General features: G+C 39.8%; 1 protein-coding gene across 1 annotated transcript; it reads left to right on the top strand.

The window, feature by feature from the left end:
- Nucleotides 1-10,038: 10,038 nt before the first annotated feature.
- LOC130460951 (uncharacterized) lies at nucleotides 10,039-11,980 on the top strand. The gene is made up of 5 exons (XM_056828794.1): nucleotides 10,039-10,396; nucleotides 10,495-10,712; nucleotides 10,798-11,067; nucleotides 11,180-11,572; nucleotides 11,678-11,980. The coding sequence occupies exons 1-5, from the start codon at nucleotides 10,222-10,224 to the stop codon at nucleotides 11,963-11,965; spliced, it is 1,344 nt and encodes a 447-aa protein (XP_056684772.1). The 5' UTR covers nucleotides 10,039-10,221; the 3' UTR covers nucleotides 11,966-11,980.
- The last annotated feature ends 15,895 nt before the right edge of the window (nucleotides 11,981-27,875 follow it).

Below are 27,875 nucleotides of genomic sequence, written 5' to 3' on the forward strand. Positions count from 1 at the left end.
TTCATAATTAATTGTAATTTAATTAGAAACCTATGATTAAAAACCACCATAAAAATTGTAAATTTACGATAAATTTTAATTTTTATGACCTAGACTTGAATCCATAACAATCGGAAATCAATTGGATAATAAATTTTCGATTTTTCGCCCTAAAATTATGAAATTAATATTATTTATTAATTTGTCATTAATTTTAAATATAAATTTTAAATTTTTATGCGATTCGTTCATATAACTTGCACGCACGAGGCAATGGACGCTTCGTGTTACCCTTAAGGGGTGTTGTATAATGCGGGCATGCGACGACGAGCAAGGGAGCTCGTCGCCCGTGCGGCACGAATGCAATGAGCAAGGGCGTAGTGCACGAGCACAAGGCAGCAGCCCTGCCTTGTGTCGTGTGCCACGACCAATGGACGAATGGGCATGGGCGTAGGGCGAGCCAAGGCAGTCGCGTGTGGGCAGCAAGCGAGCTGCGCCACAACGCGCGCTGCCTCGCACAAGAGCGCGCAGCCTCGCGCGCAGCGAGCGCAAGCTCGCGTGCCACGAGCGCTGCGCCTAGCATTGCTCGCGCGCACAGCGAGCGATGTCGCCCGCCCAGCGAGCGATGTCGCGCGCCCAGCGAGCGATGGCTCGCGCGCCCAGCGAGCGATGGCTCGCGCGCCCAGCGAGCGATGTCGCGCGCCCAGCGAGCGATGTCGCGCGCCCAGCGAGCGATGTCGCGCGCGCACTGCGAGCGATAGCCCGCGTGCGATGAGCGCTGGCGCGCGCAGCGAGCACCAATGCGTGCGGAGGCTTGCGATAGGGATGCAGCAGCTATGCGACGAGCGCATGGGCTGCGCGCACATGGCCAGCAATGGCTGTGTGCGTGCGGCCCATGGGCGTGCAACGCGTAGGGTGTTTGCGTTACGATTAGATCGTTCTGAATGTTTAATTTGAAAATTTCAGTTCACGTAATTTTAATTAATTTTAAAATTAATAATTTAAATTATTTTCTTGGATTTTAATTTTGAATATTATAATTATAATAAATGTTATTTATTCTAATTATTTTACTAAAATTAAAATCATGAATTAATTTAAATGCGACTGATATTAAATTAAACTTTTTGGATTCAATTATAAATTTATATGAGCTTTAAATTTTAATTAAATTTGTATGTTTCCGGTTAGACTAGAAATACATTTTTATGTTTAAAATTGGTAAAGCATATGAATTTATTGGTTTAAGTGGGAGCGCTTTTTAGTCATAAACTCTTGATTAGGTCTACAAATCCTTAAGGTTAAAACAACTTGATTAGAATTAATAAGGACTGAATAATTGGTAGATTATTGGTGCCCTTGATTAATTGCTGCAAATGTTTACGTGATGCATAATGTGTTTTACTAACCAGCTATGTGGGCCATTCATGATAATGAATGGGTGAATGGTATATATTGTATATGTACTGTTTTGCAGGTTATGAAGTGACTAGTATGGCCCAAATAGGATAGAAAATATGGTCTGCGTACCATTAATTTGAATGTAATTGGTCTAAAGTACCAAAGTTATTTTTCAATTCAAATATGGTCTGCGTACCATCAAATAGTTGTAATTAGTTATAGCTTATCCTATTTGAAGAAAATGGTGCCTCCCACGGAGATTTTCAAGACGGACTTTGAAGTCAAAGCTTCAAGATGAAGTCGGGCCATACTAGATCACATTTATCTTATGCATGCTTTAAGTTATTTATTGTTTTAAATATGTCTTAAAATGCATGAGATCAAAAGCTTGATTATGTTGCATGATTAAGGATTTTAGTTCACTTAAAATCTAACCAACATAGTAAGAGCCTTAAGTTCCAAACTTAAAAATTGAGTTATAAGGTGCCATGCCAAAATATACACTTGCTTGGATATCCTTTACATCAATCTAGTAATAGTTTTCGCTCAGCGAGGTGTTACTTATTGGTCCTAAAGGGGCAAGGTACACAAATAATTGTGAGTACACGTTAGTTTTGGTGAAACTCAACGATATAAGTAAGGAGTCCTTTTATGTCGTGGCAAAATCGATAGGTTTACCTAATAAGTTCTTAGACGTACCTATCAACCAAGAATAGTTTCTAGACTATTAGCAAAAGGCTTTTGCTTACCTAAGATGTTTTAGGATTAAGTCGACAAACTGTGCTTAGTTCTTCAATGATTTTAGGATCTTGGAATCATTTTATTCACACCTGCCGGAACAATAAAATCGAATAAAATGCTAATAACTTGTTTGAATTGCATGGTTGCTTTAATTTCAAGTTATTATTCATGATAAATGTTTAGACTTTGCATGCTTCAATGTATGTTTTAATTATTGTTTATAATTAAATATCTTGCACTGCAATAAATCCTTTTAGAAAGGTAACAGTAAATTTCCTCGATTGGTAGTGAATCCAAGAACGATTCACGGAAATGAGAGAAAGTGAGCAATTTAAAATGTACGTTTCTTTTAGCGACTTTTATGGTTGTTTTCGAATATCAAAATCGAATGGCAAACCAATTGGTGCTTGTGAATTCAAAATACAATGTAGTTTTGAGATCATAAAGCATTGAGTTTAATACGCTCAGCTTTACCAATGGTTAACAACCTAATATCTTTGTCCATTTAATTCTCGAATGAGTCTAGTCCCTAGACATTCGAATAGATCGATGCTTAGAGAACTTTAGAAGCTTCTGGTAAGATCATCTAGTTGAAACAAAATATTCAACATAAATTAAAATGGTAAAGAACCTTGTTGGTGACATTGGACATGTCTAACAAAGTATAAAAGTCAACACTAAAGAATTCAATTCTTAAGACTATAAGAAAGGGTACAAGAAATAGGAAAACGAGGAACAAATGAAAGGAATTTACGATTCCGTTTCTACCTATAAGTTTATGATTAAAGAGAAGTGACCTAGCAATCAAACTTCCTTGGTATCATATACCGCTTGAGGTTCTTACTTCGGTAATAACTCAAAAAAAATGGAAGCTAGGCTACACTAATGGCCTACAAGTGGGAAATGAAGCATGGTAATGCTACATTAGTTGTAGGGTCATCTAGTTTGTTTTAAAGGCTGGAACTAAATGGCTATTTTGTTCCATAACCAGCATACCTAAATTTCTGCTTCAAACACAGAAAGACTCACATTCAGAAGAACAAAAACAATGCTTGTTTGTTTGTTTATTTGAATGAAATGGTCATTTACGGGATGAGTCAATATGCTTGATTAAAACAAACAACTCTTTAACAATAAAAACTTTACTAGGTTCAAATCAAACCCTTGATTTGAGTTCCACTAATCTTTGGCATTGTTGCTTAGACCATATCAACAAGTTAACATTCACAAGCTCTATTTTAAATGGACTTTTGAAAGTTGGTTGATTTCTAGATCAACTTAAGACAAGCTAGTCTTACTTGTTGAAAGTAACAAAGAATATGAACTATTGTTAGAACGCCTAGACGATAGAGTTCAAAGCTAAAGAAAGGTTTTATGACTTTATTATTTCACATGGATTTAAGTGAATATAGGTTTATTTACTCAAATGTGATATAAGTTGAATCTGTTTGGCTAGTTCAAAGATTCAGAAGTATAAAATCCACTTGGCAAGAAATCATAAAGATCTAGGTTAGATCATGTTGATGATTACTTGAGACCAAATATGATCATCAATGATTGTGTGGTGTAATTTCACAATCTAGGTCCATAAGATATGGCATATCTTAGTTGGAATAATCGAAGTCAATTAGTACTTGATTCGATTAATGATGAATCATAAAGACTTTTCCTATAATTTCTAAAACAAAATGCTCAACTACCACCAAACTAAACCAAAATTCGTCAAAGCTATTGAAAAGTAAATTCAGAATAACTTTTCATAAAATATATCTAGAGAGTTGTAAAACTCAGTGGGAGCTTAGTGTTTGTCATTCGACAAACTAAGGCCCAAGTATAGATATATGTTTCATTGTGATTTATTCAAATGAGACACAAGGGTATTGTTTCTACCACGAATTTTTGAGAACATAATGTTTGTTTGCTCGAAATGATGTCCTTTTGGAGATTCGTTTCCAAAATGACAAGTGGGAGAAAATAGACCTCGAAAGTTTTCGAGGCGAACAACAAACATAAACGGACATTCCGGAGGCTTTTTGAAGTGCTTCAGAAAATCCGAACTTATTCTTTAAGACTTTAGAAGTGGCTTTAAAGAATAGACATCTCTTAGAAGACTTTACAAGTGCTTCAAGGAGAACAGAATATTCAAAGGACTTTAAGTGGCTATTGATATTCTAATGTTTGATGTTCTATACCCAAGTAGGCATAGAATTCAAGTCACTGAAACTATGAGATTCTTCTATTAGATAGTAAAGAAACATAGAGATCAGGTCAATGAAACTATGAGATTCTTCTATTAAATAGTGAAGAAACCTACAACTTGCAGTCAAACTATTATCATGTAGATTAATGAGTTTGTGACTTGTAAGAAAGCTATGACGAAACCCAGATTCCCTAAAATGGTTAGAGGCCATATATAGACTCAAATGTTTTAAATGGTTAGAGGCCATAAAACATACTCAATGTTTTGATGACAAAATTGAAATTTTGTTGATTTGCAAGAATAGTTTCACACCTATTAGTTGCAAGTTTGTTTTAAGGATAAAAACCATCAAACATGAAATTGTGTTCACACACAAAGCTAGATTAGTTGCTAAAGGTTACAAGCAAATTCACGGCGTGGATTGTGTTGAAACCTCATGCAAAATCGTAATGCTTAAATCTATAATTCAAGCAATGATTGCATATTGGTACATATGGCAATTGGATGACAAAACGTATTCCTCAATAAAATGTTGGAATATAATATGTACATGGTATGTCATAGAATTTGTGGATCCAAATAAATGCTTAAAAAGGAAAGCTAGCTTATGAAATCTAAGTACAGATTTAAGCAAGCAATTGGGAATTAGAAATGTATTTTAGTGAAGCTAATAAGTATTTTAGTTTCATAAAAATGTACATGATTCTTATAGATGTATAAGAAGTTTAGTGGGAGTACATAAAAACTTATTTGGTCCTATGTGTATCACACACATATCTCTCTATTGTGAAACAACATTCAAATGCTAATGACTTAGATTTGAAATTATTCATCAATGATGGACCATGGCGAAACTTAGTACATACTGGATATTAAGATCTATTTACAAAGATCTTATGATATTGTTTTGGATTAAGTAATGGCATTTACTAAATCAAACACGAAAGACTCCATTGGAGATATTCGACCCATATGAATAAATCTAAGTAAAGGATGTTTGAACTATGTATAAGCATTTACTAAGTTAAACATCAAAGAATCTAAGTAAGATTCTTAAACCTATATTATATGTCAAAGAATTTAGCTGGATTTAGTATCTACTGAAACTAGATGAGCTAAAGTTACATGAATAGAATTCAATTGGGAATTATTCTGCAAAAGAATTTATCATGTATGATATAATATGAGGATCGCCAATAACGTATTGTATGACTTTAGCCATGACGAACATATACCAATCTCTATTGATCTAAGTAAAGATCAACTAGTTTGAGATCAAGAATACTTATGGTACTTGAAAAGGTACATAGGAATAGTTCTTGAATTCAAGGAAATAAAGATATGCTAAATATTGATGCTACACGCATAAACACTGGCAAAGGATCAAGCAAGACCCTTTGGAGTTAACCATTGATAAGGATGAGCTATAGAGCATCGTGTTTTGAAATGGCAACATGGATTGGAGACCATGAGTTGTTGCGTGGGATATTAAAATATTAATTTCTATGTTCTAAGATACAGCTGGAAAGTATTCCACATATCTGTGAACTGCTTGGATAGGTAAATCCAAACAAAGCATCACTAGCAACCTATACAGTTGAAGTAAAAGTAATTATTGCCTAAGAAGCAATAAAACAGGGTTGTTTAAAGTTCTTCACTGAACTTGGGTAGATCACCTATCTGCTGGCTTGATGGTTCTTCATTGAAAAATGCGTAGAACCACTCTTGAAGCAAGAAAAACGTCTGCTAACTTGATGGTTCTTCATTGCAAAATGAAGTAAAACCACCATCGAAGTAAGAAAGACTAGATCACATAATAAACAAACTCGAAAAGATCTTATCATCATATCTCGAAGAACATTCGATGAAAAGGATATTAAGATTGGCAAAGCATGATAACTAAACCTATGCAACAAGTGAGAAGCAACACTCACGTTGTAGCACTGGAAATCAAGCATAGCTTTGAATTCCATGAATTGTTTTAGAAGATGGGTTTGAGGCCCATGGTTATAAAACATTGGGGTTGAACATTTATCATATATGAAAAGTATTTTCATATTCCATTTAATCTTGGTTTAGTATTAAATGATGAGTCCCTTCAAATTTGACGATATATTCAAGATAGACTGTCAGGACCAGTCCTGTGACTAAGAAATGTCTATCAAGTGAACTTGAATGTCAAAGGTTGAAAATGGTCCCTAGTCGGAGTTCTCTATAAAATTGGACGCATAGAAAACGTCAGACGATTAGAATGCAAGATGACTAGTAGTTCTGTTTCTTGAACTATGTGGACATGGCAATGTCATAATCATTTGCATAGATACTTACTTTGGGAAGATTAGTATCGGACAAGACCTATGAAACTTTACTGTAAGAGATGAAAATCTGTCATAAGTAAATTTCATTAAATTATTAGACACTAAATCCTCAATACCTGAGTGATTTGAGATTACTTGTTTGAGAACTGGTTGCTTTGACGTTGACCAACCGTCGCACCGTAAAAGGAGGCTATAAAGGCAACGCTCAGGTAATCACCTATCAAACGAAGTCTAATCTCAAGATCGCAAGATTGGGATTGTCCTCCCATAAATCGGGATGAGATGCTTAAAAGTTGTACAAGGCCACTCGGAGAGCTAAAAACTGTGAAATGCATGGCCGTGCTCGGATGAATCATAGGCTATGATTATCTGTTTATTTGATCAGTTGAACTCTGAAACCGAGGAACACCTCTGGACATAATAAGGATGACAACTCTTACCTTATGTTCAAGAGCAAGCATCGAGCGACAAAGGAATTAGGAAATGCACACTTGTCCCTAAGGACAAGTGGGAGACTGAAGGAAACACTAGTGGAAAAAGGCTTATTTGCATCCCCGCATTTGCCACGCCATTCTGAACATGTGACGCAAATGACAAATTTTAGCATAAAATTTAGTCATTTGCGTCGCAGCTTTGTTAAACTGCGACGCAAATGACTCTAGGATGCCCCCCAGAGTCATTTGCGTCGCAGATTAACAAAGCTGCGACGCAATTAACTCAATCAAGTGCGTCGCAGCTTTGTTAAACTGCGACGCAAATGACTCTGGGGGGCATCCTAGAGTCATTTGCGTCGCAGTTTAACAAAGCTGCGACGCAAATGTGTTTTGATTTTTTTTTTCCGAATTCGCGCTCAGCTTAATTTCTTAGGAACATTCTGACTTAGGTTAATATTGCTCGACACTGCTTCCCTCCCAAACCAAACCAACACCAACACTAGCTGCGTTGTTCTCACCGGCGGCTTCACCGGCGGCTTCACCCTGTTCACTGCCGTCGTCGGTGCTTCACTGCCGTCGTCGTTGCTTCACTGCCGCTCACGGCCAAGGAAGTCCTCCTGCTCCCTCTTCTCTGTCGCTGTCACAAACTGCCGCCGCGGTGTTGCACAGTGTTGCCGCGGCACAGCCGCCCCTGCACACTTCCCATACTACCACCGCCCCCTGCACCACCGCCCCCTGCACGTCCCGTTGCTCTCACATCTCTCCTCTCTTCAATAATTAATTAGGTATTATTTACATTTAAGATTGAATTTTAATTGAATTTTAATTGAATTTTAATTGTGCATTTTAATTATAATTCTGGATATTTTGATTGGAATTTTAATTGTACATTTTAGTTGAATTTTAAGATTGAATATATTATGATTGTGGATATTATTTAATTGAATTTTAATTGTGCACATTTAAGATTTAGGTTTTGTTGAATTTTAATTGTAGTTTTTGATGAATTGTAATAGGTTATTATAATAGTTGGTTTTGTTGAATTTATTTGTTTATTACATTTAGGTTTTATTGAATTAAGGTCATGAAATGAAATTCGGGTTTGTGAATTTGTGATGTGAAATGAATTGTACTATGGGAACTTGTTATTAGTTATGGTAGGTTTTGTTGGAAGCCATGGATTTATAATGATATGAATAGCCTAGTTTATATTCTAACCTTTGACAAAATTTGGTCATATTGTTTTATCTTTAGTGGTTGAAAATGGATCGGAGTTGGATGTATGGTAGTAAACGATTTTCTACAAGGTTCTTACAAGGGATTCAAGAGTTCATTAAGGTTGCCTTGAAACATCAATTAGAACATGAATCAAGTTTAATTCTGTGTCCTTGTTGTGATTGCAATAATTCAAGGGGGTATCGGGATATTGATGATATTGTTGATCACATAGTTCGTCGCGGTTAAATATGTACTATAACGACCCAATTACCCTTAAATGTGGAATAATAGATTAGTACGAGGCTTAGAAAGTTATAACTATGCATATGAGACATGTAATAAGTTTGAAAACATTCCTTAGGTTGTTTGGTTCAAAGTTGGGTTCGAAAATGTCATTTTTGCCTAAAAATGACCTAGGACGACCCAAATAGCCTTGAATGTGAAATAATAGATTGTAAAGGGCCTTAGAAAGGTATAACTATGCATATGAGACGTGTAATAAGTTTGAAAACATTCCTTAGGTTCTTTGGTTCAAAGTTGGGTTCGAAAATGTCATTTTTGCCTAAATATGTACTATAACGACCCAATTACCCTTAAATGTGGAATAATAGATTAGTACGAGGCTTAGAAAGTTATAACTATGCATATGAGACATGTAATAAGTTTGAAAACATTCCTTAGGTTGTTTGGTTCAAAGTTGGGTTCGAAAATGTCATTTTTGCCTAAATATGTACTATAACGACCCAATTACCGTTAAATGTGGAATAATAGATTAGTACGAGGCTTAGAAAGTTATAACTATGCATATGAGACATGTAATAAGTTTGAAAACATTCCTTAGGTTGTTTGGTTCAAAGTTGGGTTCGAAAATGACATTTTTGCCTAAATATGTACTATAACGACCCAATTACCCTTAAATGTTGAATAATAGATTAGTACGAGGCTTAGAAAATTATAACTATGCATATGAGACATGTAATAAGTTTGAAAACATTCCTTAGGTTGTTTGGTTCAAAGTTGGGTTCTGTGCACTGATCTGCACAGTTCTGATCTGAGCTGTGCAGATCAGTGCACAGAACTGGTCAGTTCTGATCAGTTCTGTGCACTGATCTGCACAACTCAGATCAGAACTGTGCAGATTAGTGCACAGAACTGATCAGAACTGATCAGTTCTGTGCACTGATCTGCACAGTTCTGATCTGAGCTGTGCAGATCAGTGCACAGAACTGGTCAGTTCTGATTAGTTCTGTGCACTGATCTGCACAGTTCTGAGCTGTGCAGATCAGTGCACAGAACTGATCAGAACTGACCAGTTCTGTGCACTGATCTGCACAGTTCTGATCTAAGCTGTGCAGATCAGTGCACAGAACTGGTCAGTTCTGATCAGTTCTGTGCACTGATCTGCACAGTTCTGATCTGAGCTGTGCAGATCAGTGCACAGAACTGGTCAGCTCTGATCAGTTCTGTGCACTGATCTGCACAGTTCTGATCTGAGCTGTGCAGATCAGTGCACAGAACTGGTCAGCTCTGATCAGTTCTGTGCACTGATCTGCACAGTTCTGATCTGAGCTGTGCAGATCAGTGCACAGAACTGGTCAGTTCTGATCAGTTCTGTGCACTGATCTGCACAATTCTGATCTGAGCTGTGCAGATCAGTGCACAGAACTGGTCAGCTCTGATCAGTTCTGTGCACTGATCTGCACAGTTCTGATCTGAGCTGTGCAGATCAGTGCACAGAACTGGTCAGTTCTTTATTTTTATTTTAAAATCCTGCTTTTGAAGGTATGTAATTTTGATGATTTTCCAATGCAGTAGCGTCAGGCATGGATGAAGATCAACACGCAAATTCAGGTCCTTCTAACAAATCACCAAATCAAGTGCCCCAAAAGCAAAAAAAAAGCCAAGAGGCCCTACAAAAGGAATAAAATCCATGCCCGGGGTTCCAAGAATAATTGAATGGGATCACTTGGACCGACCCACAGGGAAATGGGCAACGGATTACAAGAATCACATTGGCGAGATAAGTCGCGCAAAGGTTTCAATATTGATCAGAACCTGGGAAGATGTTTCACAAGGAATAAAAGACACTTTGTGGGAAGACGTCAAGATAACCGGTTTTATTTTGGAAATTCAGTTGTACATATCTACGTGTCTTTTTCATGTGCTAAAAGACTTTCTTGTTCCTTTTCTTTTTCTTTCATTTAGAGAGAATTTCATATCACAGATGAAACTAAGAAAGAAGTTGTCTTAAAGAGTTGTGATAAGCGTTGGAGGGAATTCAAATCAAGATTGACGACTGGTTGGATCCGGGGTACAAGAAAAAGGCCAAAAGATGAAAAGATGCCATATGATTTGTATAGTTATATAACTAAGGATATATGGAAGGAATTTGTGAAGATACGTACCTCCGAAGAAGCTGAGGTATAAAAATTATTCTTATTTAAAGTCTTGTTATAATCTAAGTTTTATTTTGTTGTAATAATTTCTTTTACCCCCCTAAAATTAGGAAATAAGTGAGAAAGCAAGACAAAGTCAATCATTCAACATATATCCTCATCATATGGGACAGAAATCATATGCTGAAATGACAAGTGAATGGCAGAGAAAAGGGTACATTCCCTCAGTTTCTTCGACATCTGAAGGTTCCTCTGCGTCTACAATTTCTTCAAGTTTGCCGAGTAGGACATGTTTATGGCTTCTTGCAAGATCGGTACCAGATGAGAAAGGAAATCCTTACTTGCCGGATCAGGGCACACAAAAGGTCAAAGAAAATATTGTAAGTTCATTTAACAATTTTGCGTAATGTTGTGATTCCTCTAATTTCATATATGTTCTTAACTATGAAACCAAGTGTTGAACTTTTCTCAAAACCATTTGATTTCATGTAGGATGAATGGAAAAGGAAACAAGATGAAGGGGAATTTTTTCCCAAAAGTGCACGAGATGATGTCTTATCTCGTGCACTTGGTAAGACTAAAGAAGGGAGACCACTAACATTTGGTGGTGGAGTAGGCATCAAAGTTGTGTGGGGGACCGGAGAGCGGCGTAGCTTTCGACGGTATGGAGATGCGGAGATGGAGGAAATGGAAGCAAGAGTGACCAAAAGGGTCAAAGATGAGACAATACAAGAGATGAACTCCAAGATGGATGCCATGGTCATGGAGAAATTTATCACATTTGCTAAAGAACTTGGTGTCCAAATACCAAGCCATATGAGGATAGACGCAAATGTTCATAGTAGTTGTCGTTCCGGGGGTTTAGATCCATTTGCCGACATTACGGTATGATAATTTGTGTTTTTCAAGTAATTTGTTTCTAGTTAATTCTATTGAACTTTTCTAACATGTTACATTGTATTTGCGTTATTGTTCAAAATAAATAATAAGGAACCTGTCCCGTGCCATCTATACCTGAACATAGGCTCGGAGAAAGTCTTTGTTGCCTATGGTACCATATGTCCAGAGTTGCTCCTTGATCACCACAACGACGTCACGTCCGATAACGTGAAAGTGAGCGTTGATGATTTTGAGCCCGCGTACAAAGAAGCTCCCGTCCCCGTGCCTTCTCAATATATTAAGAAACTTGCTCAAGCTCATGGTACCTTCACTCAGTGGCCAAAGCAGTTGGTGTCGCTTATGAATGAGGAGGTAACTAACATATGCATGATAATTTGAAGTAGAACTATTATACCATGTATGCTCACTAATATGTATATCGTTATTTGAAAATCATACCTCAGGTAAACAAGCCTACAAGTAAAGAGCCTAAAGGGAAAGGGAACAAAGGGAAAGAGATAGTGGTTGGGGGAAGTGGAACAAAAGCGTCCAACACTAAATCAAAAACCTATTTCCTTGAAAATTATAAAGTGCAAAATTTGAGTGGTAAGTGCAATGTGATGAAAACTATGATGTTGGGATTAAAAGAAGGGGAGCACGTTAAGGTACATTGCCATAAAAGGACATTCAATATGGAAAAGGACTTTGAAATTAGTGTCACCGTTGAAGACACCGATCAACTTCTCTCGGGAGCATGGCTCAATATATCAATAATACAAGTTTTTGTTACGTGAGTTACCTAAATTCATATTTTGCCCCTAAATTTGATTTTTATGATTGTCTTAACGTTCTTACACTCTATATTATAGGGCTTTGAGTGAGTTGTGTTTTCACGATGATTGTCACCCCAATAGTATTGGATTCATGTGCCCGGAGATGATCTCGGCCACCATGTTAAAGTCCGATGCAGATCGAATTCTATTGTACATGACGAGGTCCATGAGTGCACTTAGTTCTAAGACATTCATCTTATGTCCATACTACGAAAAGTATGAAAATTACTTTGAACTTCGTTTTTAATTGATTGTTATAAATTTAACCTTTTTTTTTCTAACTACATACGTTTATTGTTTGTATGTAGGAGTCACTGGATGCTTTTAGTTCTTTGCTTGTCTAAACGTGAGGTCTACATATTTGATTCTCAACAGAAGAAGAGAAATTTGATGATTAAGGAGCCACTAAACAAGTAAGTAAAGTATGCATATGAAAATGCCATTTTTGCCTAAATTTTTGCCTAAGGTTCTTTAGTTCAAAGTTGGGTTCGAAAACATCATTTTTGCCTAAAAATGACCTAGGACGACCCAAATAGCCTTGAATGTGAAATAATAGATTGTAAAGGGCCTTAGAAAGTTATAACTATGCATATGAGACGTGTAATAAGTTTGAAAACATTCCTTAGGTTCTTTGGTTCAAAGTTGGGTTCGAAAACATCATTTTTGCCTAAAAATGACCTAGGACGACCCAAATAGCCTTAAATGTGAAATAATAGATTGTAAAGGGCCTTATAAAGTTATAACTATGCATATGAGACGTGTAATAAGTTTGAAAACATTCCTTAGGTTCTTTGGTTCAAAGTTGGGTTCGAAAACATCATTTTTGCCTAAAAATGACCTAGGACGACCCAATTAGCCTTAAATGTGAAATAATAGATTGTAAAGGGCCTTAGAAAGTTATAACTATGCATATGAGACGTGTAATAAGTTTGAAAACATTCCTTAGGTTCTTTGGTTCAAAGTTGGGTTCGAAAACATCATTTTTGCCTAAAAATGACCTAGGACGACCCAAATAGCCTTGAATGTGAAATAATAGATTGTAAAGGGCCTTAGAAAGTTATAACTATGCATATGAGACGTGTAATAAGTTTGAAAACATTCCTTAGGTTCTTTGGTTCAAAGTTGGGTTCGAAAACATCATTTTTGCCTAAAAATGACCTAGGACGACCCAAATAGCCTTGAATGTGAAATAATAGATTGTAAAGGGCCTTAGAAAGTTATAACTATGCATATGAGACGTGTAATAAGTTTGAAAACATTCCTTAGGTTCTTTGGTTCAAAGTTGGGTTCGAAAACATCATTTTTGCCTAAAAATGACCTAGGACGACCCAAATAGCCTTAAATGTGAAATAATAGATTGTAAAGGGCCTTAGAAAGTTATAACTATGCATATGAGACGTGTAATAAGTTTGAAAACATTCCTTAGGTTCTTTGGTTCAAAGTTGGGTTCGAAAACATCATTTTTGCCTAAAAATGACCTAGGACGACCCAATTAGCCTTAAATGTGAAATAATAGATTGTAAAGGGCCTTAGAAAGTTATAACTATGCATATGAGACGTGTAATAAGTTTGAAAACATTCCTTAGGTTCTTTGGTTCAAAGTTGGGTTCGAAAACATCATTTTTGCCTAAAAATGACCTAGGACGACCCAAATAGCCTTGAATGTGAAATAATAGATTCTAAAGGGCCTTAGAAAGTTATAACTATGCATATGAGACGTGTAATAAGTTTGAAAACATTCCTTAGGTTCTTTGGTTCAAAGTTGGGTTGGAAAACATCATTTTTGCCTAAAAATGACCTAGGACGACCCAAATAGCCTTAAATGTGAAATAATAGATTGTAAAGGGCCTTAGAAAGTTATAACTATGCATATGAGACGTGTAATAAGTTTGAAAACATTCCTTAGGTTCTTTGGTTCAAAGTTGGGTTCGAAAACATCATTTTTGCCTAAAAATGACCTAGAACGACCCAATTAGCCTTAAATGTGACTACTACGTATATAATTGCATTTACATGTGTAAATAAAGTATATAATTGCACTTACATGTAAAATATTCTTTGCATTTACATGTGTAAACAAAGTATATATAATTGCATATTTTATCGAATGTGTAGTGCTTTTCGGAGTTACAAGAGACTAGGTGGACAATCTAAGGGAACTAAATTAACATGGATTCCAGCACAGGTATATATATATATAATTAGTTTATTATTTACCTAAGAAATAAGTTTTTCAAAATTATAACATACAATGTGATAGAAATTTTACTTGTGTTATTTATTTTAATGCATTTAGTGTGCTCAACAACCGGGATCACTAGATTGTGGCTACTACGTCATGCGTTTTATGTACGACATAATAATGAATCATGGTAATAGTCAAGATCTTACTAAGGTATGTTCTCATAAACTACGTACTTTATATAATAAATTGAAGTACACAAAACTATTATATTGATCAATCGTTGATAAATTGAATTATTTACACTTTTTTAGGATTTTTCAAGAACATTGCCCTATTCACCGGAGGAGATTAATGAGGTGAAAGATTTTTGGGCAGATTACTTCATGAACAATGTCGAATTTTTAGCTTAATTTGTAATATGAACTTGATCTCTAGCTAGCTACGTACCTTTGTTGTAATAATTTTATGTTTGTTGTAACATGTTGGTTGATCGATCTATGACGAATTTAATTGCCTTTTATTGGGAACGTTAATTACGTTGTAAACTTTAGTGACAGGTATTAATTATAAATGTATTCCCGGTATTGGGAATGAAGCGTCTAATTTCAAAGACGATCATGTCGGAATTTCCAACTAAAATATTAAAAAACGAATATTTTTTTTAAAAAAATAAGTCATTTGCAACGCACGTTAGCTCAATGTGCGAGGCAAATGACTTAATTTTTTGGCGCTAAAATTGTCATTTGCAACGCACATTTAGCTAATGTGCGTTGCAAATGACTTTTCAGCACCATGCCTAAAAAGTTATTTGCGTCGCACATTTAGCTAATGTGCGACGCAAATAACTTTTCAGGCATGGTGCTGAAAAGTCATTTGCAACGCACATTAGCTAAATGTGCGTTGCAAATGAACCTTATTTGCGTCGCACATTTAGCTAATGTGCGTTGCAAATGACTTTCAGCACCATGCCTGAAAAGTTATTTGCGTCGCACATTAGCTAAATGTGCGACGCAAATAAGGTTCATTTGCGTCGCACAAATGTGCGACGCAAATGACTTTTAGTCATTTGCGTCGAGAGCTTTTGCCACGCACGATGTGCGACGCAAATGTGCTTAAAAGTGCGATGCAAATGACCCTTTTTCCACTAGTGAAATAATGCCCTTGGTCCAAGTATGCATTCTATGTTAAGTCTAATAAATGCGGTTCAGTATTAATTAACAAGTTAATAATTCAGTGAGATCAAGTGAGCTGAATGCCTAGCTAGAGGCCGCTTCAGTTCAAGTGGAATTAATGATATTAATCCACAGCTTACTCTTGACTGAACCCGTAGGGTCACACAAATAGTACGTAAACGGATCAAGTATTTAATAGCATTAAATACTCCATCTATGAATATTCGGAACCGACGGATCTTGGTTTCAGTGGGAGCTAAGATCGTCACAGGCAAGGAATGAATACTCGGGAAACGATGATATTGCCGGAAACGGAAATATGGATCGTATCGGAAATATAAATATTATCCAAGTCGTAGATGTTGCCGGAAACGGAAACATGGTACGTGTCGGAAAATATTATCGGAAATGGAAATATTTCCAGAATCGGAAATATTGCCGGAAACGGAAATATTGTCAGAATCGGAAATATTACCGGAATCGGAAAATAATTCCGGAAACGGAAATATTAAATATTTGTTCGAAACGGAAATTAATTCCGGAATCGGAAATATTAAATATTGTTCGTATCGGAAATGAATTCCGGAATCGGAAAATTTAATCGGAAGCGCATCGTACGAATAAGCATCGGACGAGGCCTGCCGGACGAGGCCCAGCACGAAGCCAGGCCATCGCCCAGCAAGCCAAGCGCGCTGCACAAACAGCCACGCCAGGCCCAGCGCAAGGCCAGGCCCAGCAGGCTGCGCGCAGCGCGCACAGCGCGCACAGCACGCGCAGCGCACAGCGCGCACAGCGCGCACAACACGCGCAGCGCGCAGCGCGCGCGGGCGCTGAGTGGGCTGCTGCTCGCGCGCACGCATGGGGCCCATCGTGGCTGCCGTGCGTGTGTGTGCAAGTGTTTGTGTTCGTGCACGTTTCCTAAAACATGCAGAGTTCGGTTAATGATTAAATTCCTAATTCTATTTGATAAATTAATTAAATTAGAGTTCTTATAGGATTCTAGGTTTAATTAATTTGTATCTGAATAGGATTTCGATTCCCTTTCCATACCGCTATAAATATGAGGCTAGGGCTCACAATTTATAACACAAGTTTAAAAGTATTCAAAGTGAGTTTTTGAGAGAAAAATTCAGTCACACATTTGCCTATAAAGTGCCGAAAATAATAGTACCTTAAGGGCGATTCTAGTTGGTCAATCTTAAGGCGGATCCGGACGTGCTGTGGACTATCTACGGAGGGACGACACTTGGAGTCCTAAAGACTTGTTCTTGTTCGGTTCGGGCGCAGCTAGGGAGGGCACGCAACAAAGAGTATGCATCTAAATTATGCTATATGATTATGTGTAAATAATATGTTGTCCTGGGTTAATGGTTGTTTCCGCATGATCTATGTAATGTCATATGTATCATAACCTAACAGTTCTAGCTTGCCAAAACCAATTAGCCTCCAACTAGGAAACCAAACCCCTAGGAGCATCATTCAACCTCATGCATCTAAATCGCCGATTTTAGGGTCTTTAGGAGTGTCACTCCGTTTGATTCAAAACCCTCAAACACGCCTCACGCACAAATTCAAAATCAATCCAACGGCGTCATAATGCCGGATTTTCAAGTCCAAATTCCAAGCTACAAATTCAAAATCAATCCAACGGCGTCATAATGCCGGATTTTCAAGTCTAAATTCCAAGATACAAATTCAAAATCAATCCAACGGCGTCATAATGCTGGATTTTCAAGTCCAAATTCCAAGCTACAAATTCAAAATCAATCCAACGGCGTCATAATGCCGGATTTTCGAGTTCCAAATTCCAAATTTCGAAGTTCAAATTCAATCCAACGGCGTCATAATGCCGGATTTTCCATTTCGAGTTCCAAATTTCAAGTTTAAAATTCAATCCAACGGGTCTTCAATTCCAAATTTCAAGCTTCCCATTCAAAACCCAATTTTCTAGTCCAAAACCTCAATTGTCAAACCCAAAACCAATGGCGTCATAATGCCGAATTTTCTAGTTCAAGTTTCGAGTTTCAAAGTTTCAATTCAAAACCCAAATCCAACGGCTTCATAATGCCGGATTCTCTAGTCAAATTTTAAGATCAAATTCAACGGCGTCATGCCGGATTTCCTATTTCAAACATTCAAGTCTTCAAACCTCAAACTCAAGTTGCTAACTCCAATCTCAAAACCTCAAGTTCAAATATCCAAACTCATTGCCGGCGTAATGCCAACTTTTCAACTCAAACCTCAAGTTCCATGTTCAACCTTTCGAACTTCAAGTCCTATACTCAAAGTTTCAAGTTCCTAATTCACACCGTCATAACGCCGACTTTCCCATTCCATATTTCAAACCTCAAGTTCGAAGTTCAAAATTTCCAAACCTTCAAACCTCAAGTCCTATACTTCAAAAATTCCAAGTCCACGGCGGCATAATGCCGGACTTTCAAGTTCCCAAATTCAATGTTTCAAATCCAACGGCGGCACAATGCCGGATTTTTCCAAACACAAAGCCTCATATTCTATATACGAAAGTGCATCTCTTCCCATTTAAAAATTCAAACTTCAAGTCAAATTCAAACTTCAAGCTCATCTTCAAGCTACAAAAAATCCTTGCCTTCCCAGTACAAAAGTCAAAATACTTCCAACGGGTTGAAAATCCCCTAAAATAATACAAGTCCAATTGTTCAACGGATTGAAAATCCCCTAAAATAATACAAGTCCAATTGTTCAATGGGTTGAAAATCCCCTGAAATAATACAAGTTTCAAATCGGGTTGAAAATCCCCTGAAATAGACTCAACTTTCCCAGGGGTTGAAAGTCCCCTGAAATAATACAAACCCCTTTCCAATCTTCCAATGGGTTGAAATTCCCCTAAAATATTGACGTGTTGAAAATCCCTTTAAATAATACAAAATCAATCCCCTTTCAATTGGGTTGAAATTCCCTTCAAATATTCCAAGTCCAATGGGTTGAAACTCCCCTAAAATATTGACTGGTTGAAATTCCCTTTAAATAATACAAAATCAACCCTCTTTCAATTGGGTTGAAATTCCCTTCAAATATTCCAAGTCCAATGGGTTGAAACTCCCCTAAAATATTGACGGGTTGAAATTCCCTTTTAAATAATACAAAACCAGTTCTCTTTCAATCGGGTTGAAATTCCCTTCAAATATTCCAAGTCCAATGGGTTGAAACTCCCCTAAATTTTGACGGGTTGACATTCCCTTTTAAATAATACAAAACCAGTTCTCTTTCAATCGGGTTGAAATTCCCTTCAAATATTCCAAGTCCAATGGGTCGAAATTCCCTTGAAAATTCAATTTCCTAGTACAAGTCCAATTTCCAAATCTTAGAGCGGGTTGAAATCCCCTTCAAATGAGTCCAATTTCCAATAGGTCGAAATATTCCTTTTCGATTTCCCAAATTCTAGTACAAAGAGTCAACTTTCACAAAAGAATGAAGGCTCCTCTCAAACATTTCCAACGGGTTGCAAATCCCGAATACAAGTACAAAATCCAAAATCCCGAATCTTCGGAGTGGCACTTAGAGTCAAGTCTAGGTCTCATTCATTGCATGCATATCATATCATGTGTCGGGAAGTTCAAGTTCTAAAGTTCAAAATCATGTCCAAAATAGGTGCTCAGACTCCTCTTCTCAAGATCCTATTCAAGATGACTTCACTAGCAGCAGCTGTAGCAGAGCTCTATGAACGTGTTGAGGAAGTTGAGGCTCGCATAAGGGCTCTCGAAGACAATCAAGAAACTCTTTTCCATGTTGTGGGCCCATTCGAGGTAGAGGAAATATTTCATAATCAAGGGTCTGTACCACACCTTGTGCAGCCAAGTGAAAACTCGGAATCTGGGTTACCTCGAGGAGACATTTGCGGGATCTGGGCCAGCGATGATGAAGACACATATCAGGACCCTCCTGTTGAAAACATCTCTGACGATGAATGCCGAAAAATAGTGAGCGCCGACTGGTACTTGGACCCTAAGGCAGAAAACAGTGTTCAAGTCATGACTAGGTCTGGTCGAATTCAAGAGCCAGCCAACAGAACGGCACCGGCAACTAATGTTCCTCAACCCACCGAGGAGAACCCTCTAATCAAGCAATTGAAGCGCACTAAGGCAGAGGTTAATATTTGGCAGCGCACTAAGGCAGAGGTTAATATTTGGCAACTCATGGCTTCCTCTTTGGAGCACCGCACTGCTCTTATCAATGCTCTGGTCAAACTGAATGTCACCCCAGAAGTCACTCCTGACGAATTGATCAGGTTGCTTACAAATCTAGAAGAAGGAATCACCTTTACTAATGAAGACCTCCCACCTGATGGGGCGGGCCATCACAAAGCTCTCTATCTGACTGTTGAATACAAAGACAAGATCATCCCCAAGACTCTGGTGGACAATGGATCAGCCATCAATATGTGTCCTCTCCGCACTGCTGAAAATTTGGGTGTCACCCCTAGTGACTTTTCTAATTCCTCCCAAGGTGTTCGTGCCTATGACAACACTCGCCGGGAAGCAATGGGAACTCTCACCCTACTACTCCGCACAGGGCCGATCGAGCGGAAAGTAAGCTTTCAAGTGCTCAACATCAAAGCAAGTTTCAATCTCCTACTGGGAAGACCTTGGATTCATGACCTCAAAGCAATGCCATCTTCACTTCACCAGAAAGTCCGAATGGAGGTCCAAGGAAATGTCATTACCCTGCACGCGTCTCATCCAAGGACCAAGATAGCCGACAAGGCTCTGATATTAATCGAACATGATGACAAGGACGAAGACCTCCGGGGATTCAGTGCTGAAGTTGGAGCCATCGAATCCCGAATGAATCCCATGGCAAAACGCATGATGATCAAGCGTGGGAGTTTCCTGGGCACTACTCTGCCACCATCCACCGAATCTCCCTTCAAAGCCCAAGGACAGAACAATTGTTGCGGTCTGGGATACAAGCCAACTAAGTTCGATGACAAGCAGCAAAAGGCTAAGCTAAAGGCCCGTCGAGCTGGCAAAGATCAATTCAAAATACCTCCTCATCAACTCACACTCAATGGACAATTCGTGAAAGAAGGAGAGGATAACTTATACTTTGACTTCCCATAACCATTCTATGACTCTTCAAAGGGGGTTCTCTACCCCGGATTCGAGATCTTTCAAAACTGTCACTTTCTAGAGGATGCTCCTCCAACAAGACAAGGCCTCCCCTGAATGCCTTGATTCATCAGCTTTCGGTATATTGTTTGGCCAGGAGATAACCTCAACCATTTCCGAAGACACCATGGTTCAAATGATCACTCAAATCGAAGACTTCGACCCATCTAAGCTGATTACTCCGAGTGAGAAGATGGTCAATGGCTGGAGAAAGTCTCTCAAGATAACAGCTCCAAATGGCAATATGTTCAAGATTACTGTGGGCGAAGGATCTATGATGAGCGAGTCCGAGTCAGAGGATGAGTCTGGATCTGAGTCTAGCAATGAGTCTAAGTGTCTAGAACTAGAGTCTTGCATCAATCAAGTGCCTCTAAAGGCCGAGGTACAAGTCAAAACAGTCGATGTAATGATTGCTGATTTCAATAACACTTCAATTTCTACTTACTCTTCGAGTCCTAATTCAAAATCAAATCCTAATCCATACAACTTTGCTTCACAAGAAACTGACCTTGAAATTCTAAAAGCTATCGAAAATCATGAAAACAGGACGCCCATAATTGAGGAAACAGAAAAAATCAACCTTTCTAACAACAGTGATTCAAAACTAGTTCGGATTGGTTTAACTCTTTCTCCAGCAGAGCGGGACGATCTTATCAAGCTACTTTCAGAGTATGTAGACGTCTTCGCATGGTCCTATCATGATATGCCAGGGGTTAATCCAAGCATCGGTCAGCATACAATTCCCTTTATTCCAGGGTCAAAGCCCATCAAGCAGAAGCTCCGTCGCATGAAACCGGATGTTTCCCTCAAAATTCAAGAAGAGGTCTCCAAGCAGCTAGAGGTCGGGTTTATTCGAGAAGCAAAATATCCAGAATGGATCGCAAATGTCGTCCCAGTCCCAAAGAAAGACGGCAAAGTACGAATATGTGTGGACTACAGGGATCTTAACAGGGCCAGCCCTAAAGACGGTTTTCCATTGCCTCACATCGACATCTTGGTCGACAACACCGCAAATCATGCCTTACTCTCTTTTATGGACGGGTACGCAGGCTACAATCAGATTCCCATGGCAGAGGATGACATGGAGAAAACAACCTTCATCACTCAGTGGGGTACATATTGCTATACAGTTATGCCGTTCGGACTAAAGAACGCAGGAGCAACTTATCAAAGAACAACAACAGCTATCATGAGCGATATGATTCACAGGGAAATTGAGGTATATGTCGACGACATGTATTGTCAAATCCAAAGAACGACACGAGCATACCTCAGTACTTCGAAAGTTTTTCAACAGGCTCAGGCAATACAATATGAGGCTCAATCCTCAAAAATGTGCATTCGGGGTAACGTCAGGCAAGTTACTCGGATATGTTATCAGCTCTCGGGGCATAGAGGTTGATCCCTCAAAAATCAAAGCAATTCTCGAGATGCAACCACCAACGAATGAAAAGGAAATTCGGGGTTTTCTCGGCAGACTACAATATATCAGCAGGTTCATTTCAAGACTCACAATGATCTGTGAACCGGTATTTCGAAAGCTCCAAAAAAGCGAGCCCAAGGTGTGGGATGACGACTGTCAGCATGCATTCGATACAATCAAAATCTACCTTTCCAACCCACCAGTACTAAAGCCAATAATGCCAGGAATTCCCCTCAGGCCCTACCTCACAACAACAGATTCAGCAGTGGGGGCTATGCTTGCTCAAGAAATTGAAGGCAAGGAGAACGCCGTATACTACATAAGCAAAAAACTGATCGAGTACGAGACCAAATACACTCAGCTCGAGAAACTCAGCATCGCCTTGGTTTGGGCCACAAAGAAACTGCGGCACTACATGCTCTCCCATACAATACATGTGATCAGTAAAGCCGATCCTCTCAAATATCTATTCGAGAAACCAGCACTCAACGGACGTTTGTCCAGATGGTTGGTCATGCTAGCTGAATCCGACCTCAAATACATTCCACAGAAATCTATCAAGGGTTCAGCAGTCTCAGATTTCCTAGCCGACTGTCCTGTCAAGGCAGAAGAGGAAGATTACGACTTACCCGACGAGCAAATCTTAATGACCAGTGATGACAGTTGGTCAATGCATTTTGACGGTGCCTCCAATCAGAACGGATGTAGTGTTGGAGTAATTCTAGTAGCCCCAGACGGCACACACATTCCTATATCAGCAAAACAGCAATTCAACGTCACAAACAATGCGGCAGAATATGAAGCATGCATCATGGGCCTGGAAGCCGCCTTGCCCTAGGCGTCCAGAAACTTCGAGTGTACGGGGATTCCTCCCTAATCATCAATCAAATTTCCGGCAAATGGAAAGTAAGGAGCGAGAGCCTGGCTCCATACCAGTCTTACCTTGAGCAGTTGTCCGAACAAATAGAAGAGCTCCGCTATACATACCTCCTAAGAGAGGAGAATCAATTCGCCGATGCACTGGCAAAACTGGCCTCAATAATCAACATTCCAAGCGGCATGGCTGAAATGCCACTTACAATTGAAACATGTCAAGAAGCAGCATATGTCCATGCTATTAACAACGTCGAGCAAGACGAAGAGGAACCTTGGTTTACAGACATCCAAAGGTATCTACAAAGTTCGGAGTATCCCCCACACTTTTCAAGCAAGAATCGAAGGGCTCTACGACTACAATCAGCCAATTTCGTCATAGAAGGCGGCATTCTATACAAAAGGTCCCTTAACGGTCCTAACCTCCGATGTGTTGACAAGCACGAAGCTCAAAGAGTCATGGACAACATACATGCAGGAGTCTGTGGCACCCATATGAATGGGAAAATGCTAGATCTCAAGATCGTCAGGGCACGATACTACTAGACTACCCTCGAACGGGATTGCTACTTCTTTGTCAAGAAATGTCCCACATGCCAAAAGTGTGCGAATCTGAAGCACATTCCTCCATCATTGCTATACTCTCAATCATCACCGTGGCCATTCTCAACTTGGGGTATCGACGTCATTGGCAAAGTCACCCCAATAGGAACCGGGGGCCATGAGTTCATACTGGTTGCTATCGACTACTTCACCAAATGGGTCGAGGCCAGATCATTCAAAGTGTTGGGTTTTAAGCAAGTGGCCCATTTCATACAAGAAAACATTGTATGCAGATATTGCGTTCCTCACGAGTTCATCAGCGACCAGGGAACCCATTTTCAAGGAGAGTGTGAAGATCTATTCACCGAGTACAAGACTCAATATCATCGCTCTTCGCCTTATCGCCCACAAACCAATGGGGCAGTCGAAGCGGCCAACAAGAATGTCAAAACCATCATCATGAAAATGACTACCAAATACAAGGACTGGCCCCAAAAGCTGCACTTCGCATTGTGGGGATATCGAACTTCAATTCGCACTTCAATAGGTGCAACTCCGTTCTCATTGGTCTATGGAATGGAGGCAGTACAACCTATCGAACTGGAGATACCTTCTCTAAGGATAGTCCTAGAAAGCAAAATCCCAGAAGCTGCATGGGTACAAGCAAGGTATGACGAGCTAGTCATGCTCGATGAGCGTCCGCTTCAGGCCGCTCACCATGTACAAGTCTATCAGCGCCGAGTGGCCAGACATTTCAACAAAAGGGTCAGAACCCGAAACATCAACGAAGGCGAGCTTGTCCTGAAAGCCCTTCGCAAAAGCATCATGGACCCAAGGGGAAAATTCAAACCCAACTGGGCAGGCCCATACATCGTCAAGAAGATCCTCTCCGGGGGAGCAGTCGAACTAACAGACATCGACGGAACAGAATTCAGATCTCTGACCAACCTCGATCAACTCAAGAAGTTCTATGTCTAAGTTCTATGATTCAAGAGTCCAAGTTCAAGTCCTGTAAGGTAGGTAGAACTACGTCCGGCCTGATTCCCTAACGGGACACGTAGGCAACCTCATTCCGAGGCCCGGCCACTTTAATGCAAAAAAAATTCAAAGTTTCCTCAATTAAGGGCATCCTAAAAATCAAATCAAATCAAAACTCAAATTTCAAAATTCAATCGTTGTTATTCCAAATGTGCCAATTTAAAGCAAAGCATGTTCAAGCGGAATTTAACACAATAACTCTTTATTTGGGCCCTAAGGCCTTCAAAGCTAATTCAAATACAAAGTCAGGATCAAGTGAAGCAAAGTTCAAAAGCCTTTTCACTTCCTAAACGCATCTTCCAAACACATTACAAACACATTCCAAACAAAATTCATTACAAACACATTTAGCCTACAAAGATCTAGGGTCGGGCGACTATGCTCTCGAGTCTTGGCACCTTGAGTACTATCCCCTGGCTCCTCCCGCAATCAATCATCAATCTTCCCCTTGCCCAAGCGGCGGGAGAAGGAACTTGCAAGCCTTCCAAGACGGGAGGACGACGAACCTCCTTTGGATTCCGAACGGTCAAGCACCGGATGGGCCACACTCCCGTCACCTTCCTCATAGTCAATTGATGCAGGACGTCTAGCTCTAGAACCTTGGACTCTAGCTGGTCCTGAGAAAGAAATGTCCCTCTGGCTTAGGCCTCTCATCCATACAATATACCCCGCAGACAGAGTAACTAACTCAGGTGGGAACTGAATACTCAAGAATGGTTTGGCAAACCAATACCGCCTCCAAACTTCAAGTCGACTCGCATTCAGCACAACAGGTTTCGGGTTCTCTTCAGTACGGTCCGGGATCTCCTGTTTCAAGCTATATTGTCTCATCACTCGAGCAGGCGAGTAGAAGACCAGCATTGTGAGGCTTGGCACCCTCAAAGCAGTGGAACCAGGGGCATGTCTCATAGCAGCAATTCCCCACCAAGGAACTACCCACCTTATACAAGATTTAATTCCAGATAGTGCGCATCTCCACTCGTCCAATGAAAGCCGGCCATACACCATGGGCCGCACGGTGAATCCTTTTCTATTGTAGCTCTCCATGTTCTCCGGAGGTGTTACCAGCATGAGCCTCTCCATAAGCCAAACCTTGGGGAATATACAAGAAACGCATTTCAAAATTCAATATTCAAAATTCAAATACAAGTACAAGTTCAACTATACAAAGAAGGTTCCAGATCCTTACATGGAGTAATACCGGACTTCTCGACGGCAATGAAGAGGGGTCCGACTTCAGCATATCAAGGCCCATAAATGTTTCGCCAACCACGAGCGGCATTGGGTCCCGACCATTTGCAAACTGTTCCACAATCTCAATTAGGGAGGCATCACCATTGCCAAACCCCTGCTTCAAAAGAGGAAGCGAGCGAATATACAAAAAATCAAGGCTCTCAGGGGAAAAACTTTGGGAACATCAAGCCCAGCAAAGTAGGTGACAAAGAGGGACAAATCCACCCCTCTGCCATATACAACAGCACTCAAAAGTGGGGGCTTCAGACCCAAATACCTTTCAAAGCTCAAGAAAAAGTGTTCTTCAACACTAGGCATGCATGGCTCTGGCATCATGGGCCACCCCAATATGGCACTAAATTCCTTAGGGAGGGGACATACCTCATTATTTCCAAATCGGAAGACATGATGATTCGGGTCTCAAGCCTCCAGAGCAGCAAGAATGAAGTGCAAATCCAATTTTACAAATCGGAAAGAGACGGGCACCCCAAGATGCATGCCATCAAGCTCCCTCTTCTCCAACTTTCCTAGCGAACCAAGCCACAAGTTCAAGGGATTTTCAAAAGACACAGCCATATTTTCTCTTCGTGAGGAAGCAGTATGCAATGATAGAAGGGAAGGATTGATATAAGAAATGATCCGAAATGCTCCCTATTTATACAAGATTTGGCTTGCACGACAGCTCACAAGCGCCAGGCGCCAAGCCCGCGCTGAGCGCAGGGAGCCTGCATCAAAGGACGAGGCCACCGTCCTCTCTTATTACTCCAAGTACACACTCTTTAGTGTTTCGGACAGCAGAGTACAGCCTCCATTATTCAAGATTCCAAAGCCGCAAGCCGCGCAATTTCAATCAGTCCTGATCAACGCTTCGGGCAGATTTCGAGTCAATTTTATTCAAAATTCAAGCATTCTAGTCCTAGATCGGCGTCCTAAGTCGAGTCTGCATGTGCATAAGCAAGAGTTGAATATACTTTGACTTGCGCTTTTCCTAACCAAAAAACCTCAGTCAAAGTGGGGGCTTATAGTGGGTATATACACCCGAAATAATGGGCAAATTTTTTCAAAATTTTTCGCAAAATTGTCATGCATGCATATAGCTACAAAATATCAAGGCACGCACAACGCATACAATTCCAAATATTCAAACATACAAATCCCAATCTTCAAAAATTTTGAAGCCGATTCAAGTTCAAAGCCAATACAACCATACAAAAAATTTCAAGTTTTCAATCCATACAAATACAATACAACCCAGCCTATACAAAATCAACCCAGGCAAGCTGGAACTCGCTACCATGCAGGTTCAGTCTGAATCATCATCGACAGCGACCTCAATCACAGGTGCCTTGTCCCTGTTCCGCCACCTAAGACGCTCCAGCTCTTGATCCAACTCCGTCCCAGGGGTACTAGGATCCTGCTCCGAGATACGAAGTGTGCCGGGAGAGGGATGGACTCCCTGCTGAGGAGAGGAATACTGATAAGGCGGCGGCATCGCCATGTACTGGTATGGCCCAAACATCTGAGCTTGGCGCATCCTATCCATCTCCAACCAGTAAGCCCATGAATCAGCACCCCAAGGCTGAGGACCACTCCCTCCGAAGTAGCAACCGGGAGGAGGAACAAAGGGCCTCGAACTGCCAGCACCCCCAAATGAATGTCTGGTGAGATCAACATGTGCAAAAGGGGAAGCTCCCCGCTCAGCATCAGAATGCCTCTGATGAGCACTAGCACCGGACCCCTGTCCCAGCTCCAAACTCGGTCCTTCCTGCCTCAAGGACGTCTCCACCTGGGGCTCTCTGTCAAAGGAACCTCCACGGTCTCGACGGCGTTCCTATACAACATACAAGTTCAAAGATCAATAT

The sequence above is a fragment of the Spinacia oleracea genome, chromosome 5 (assembly GCF_020520425.1).
Source record: "Spinacia oleracea cultivar Varoflay chromosome 5, BTI_SOV_V1, whole genome shotgun sequence".
Taxonomy (NCBI): domain Eukaryota; kingdom Viridiplantae; phylum Streptophyta; class Magnoliopsida; order Caryophyllales; family Amaranthaceae; genus Spinacia; species Spinacia oleracea.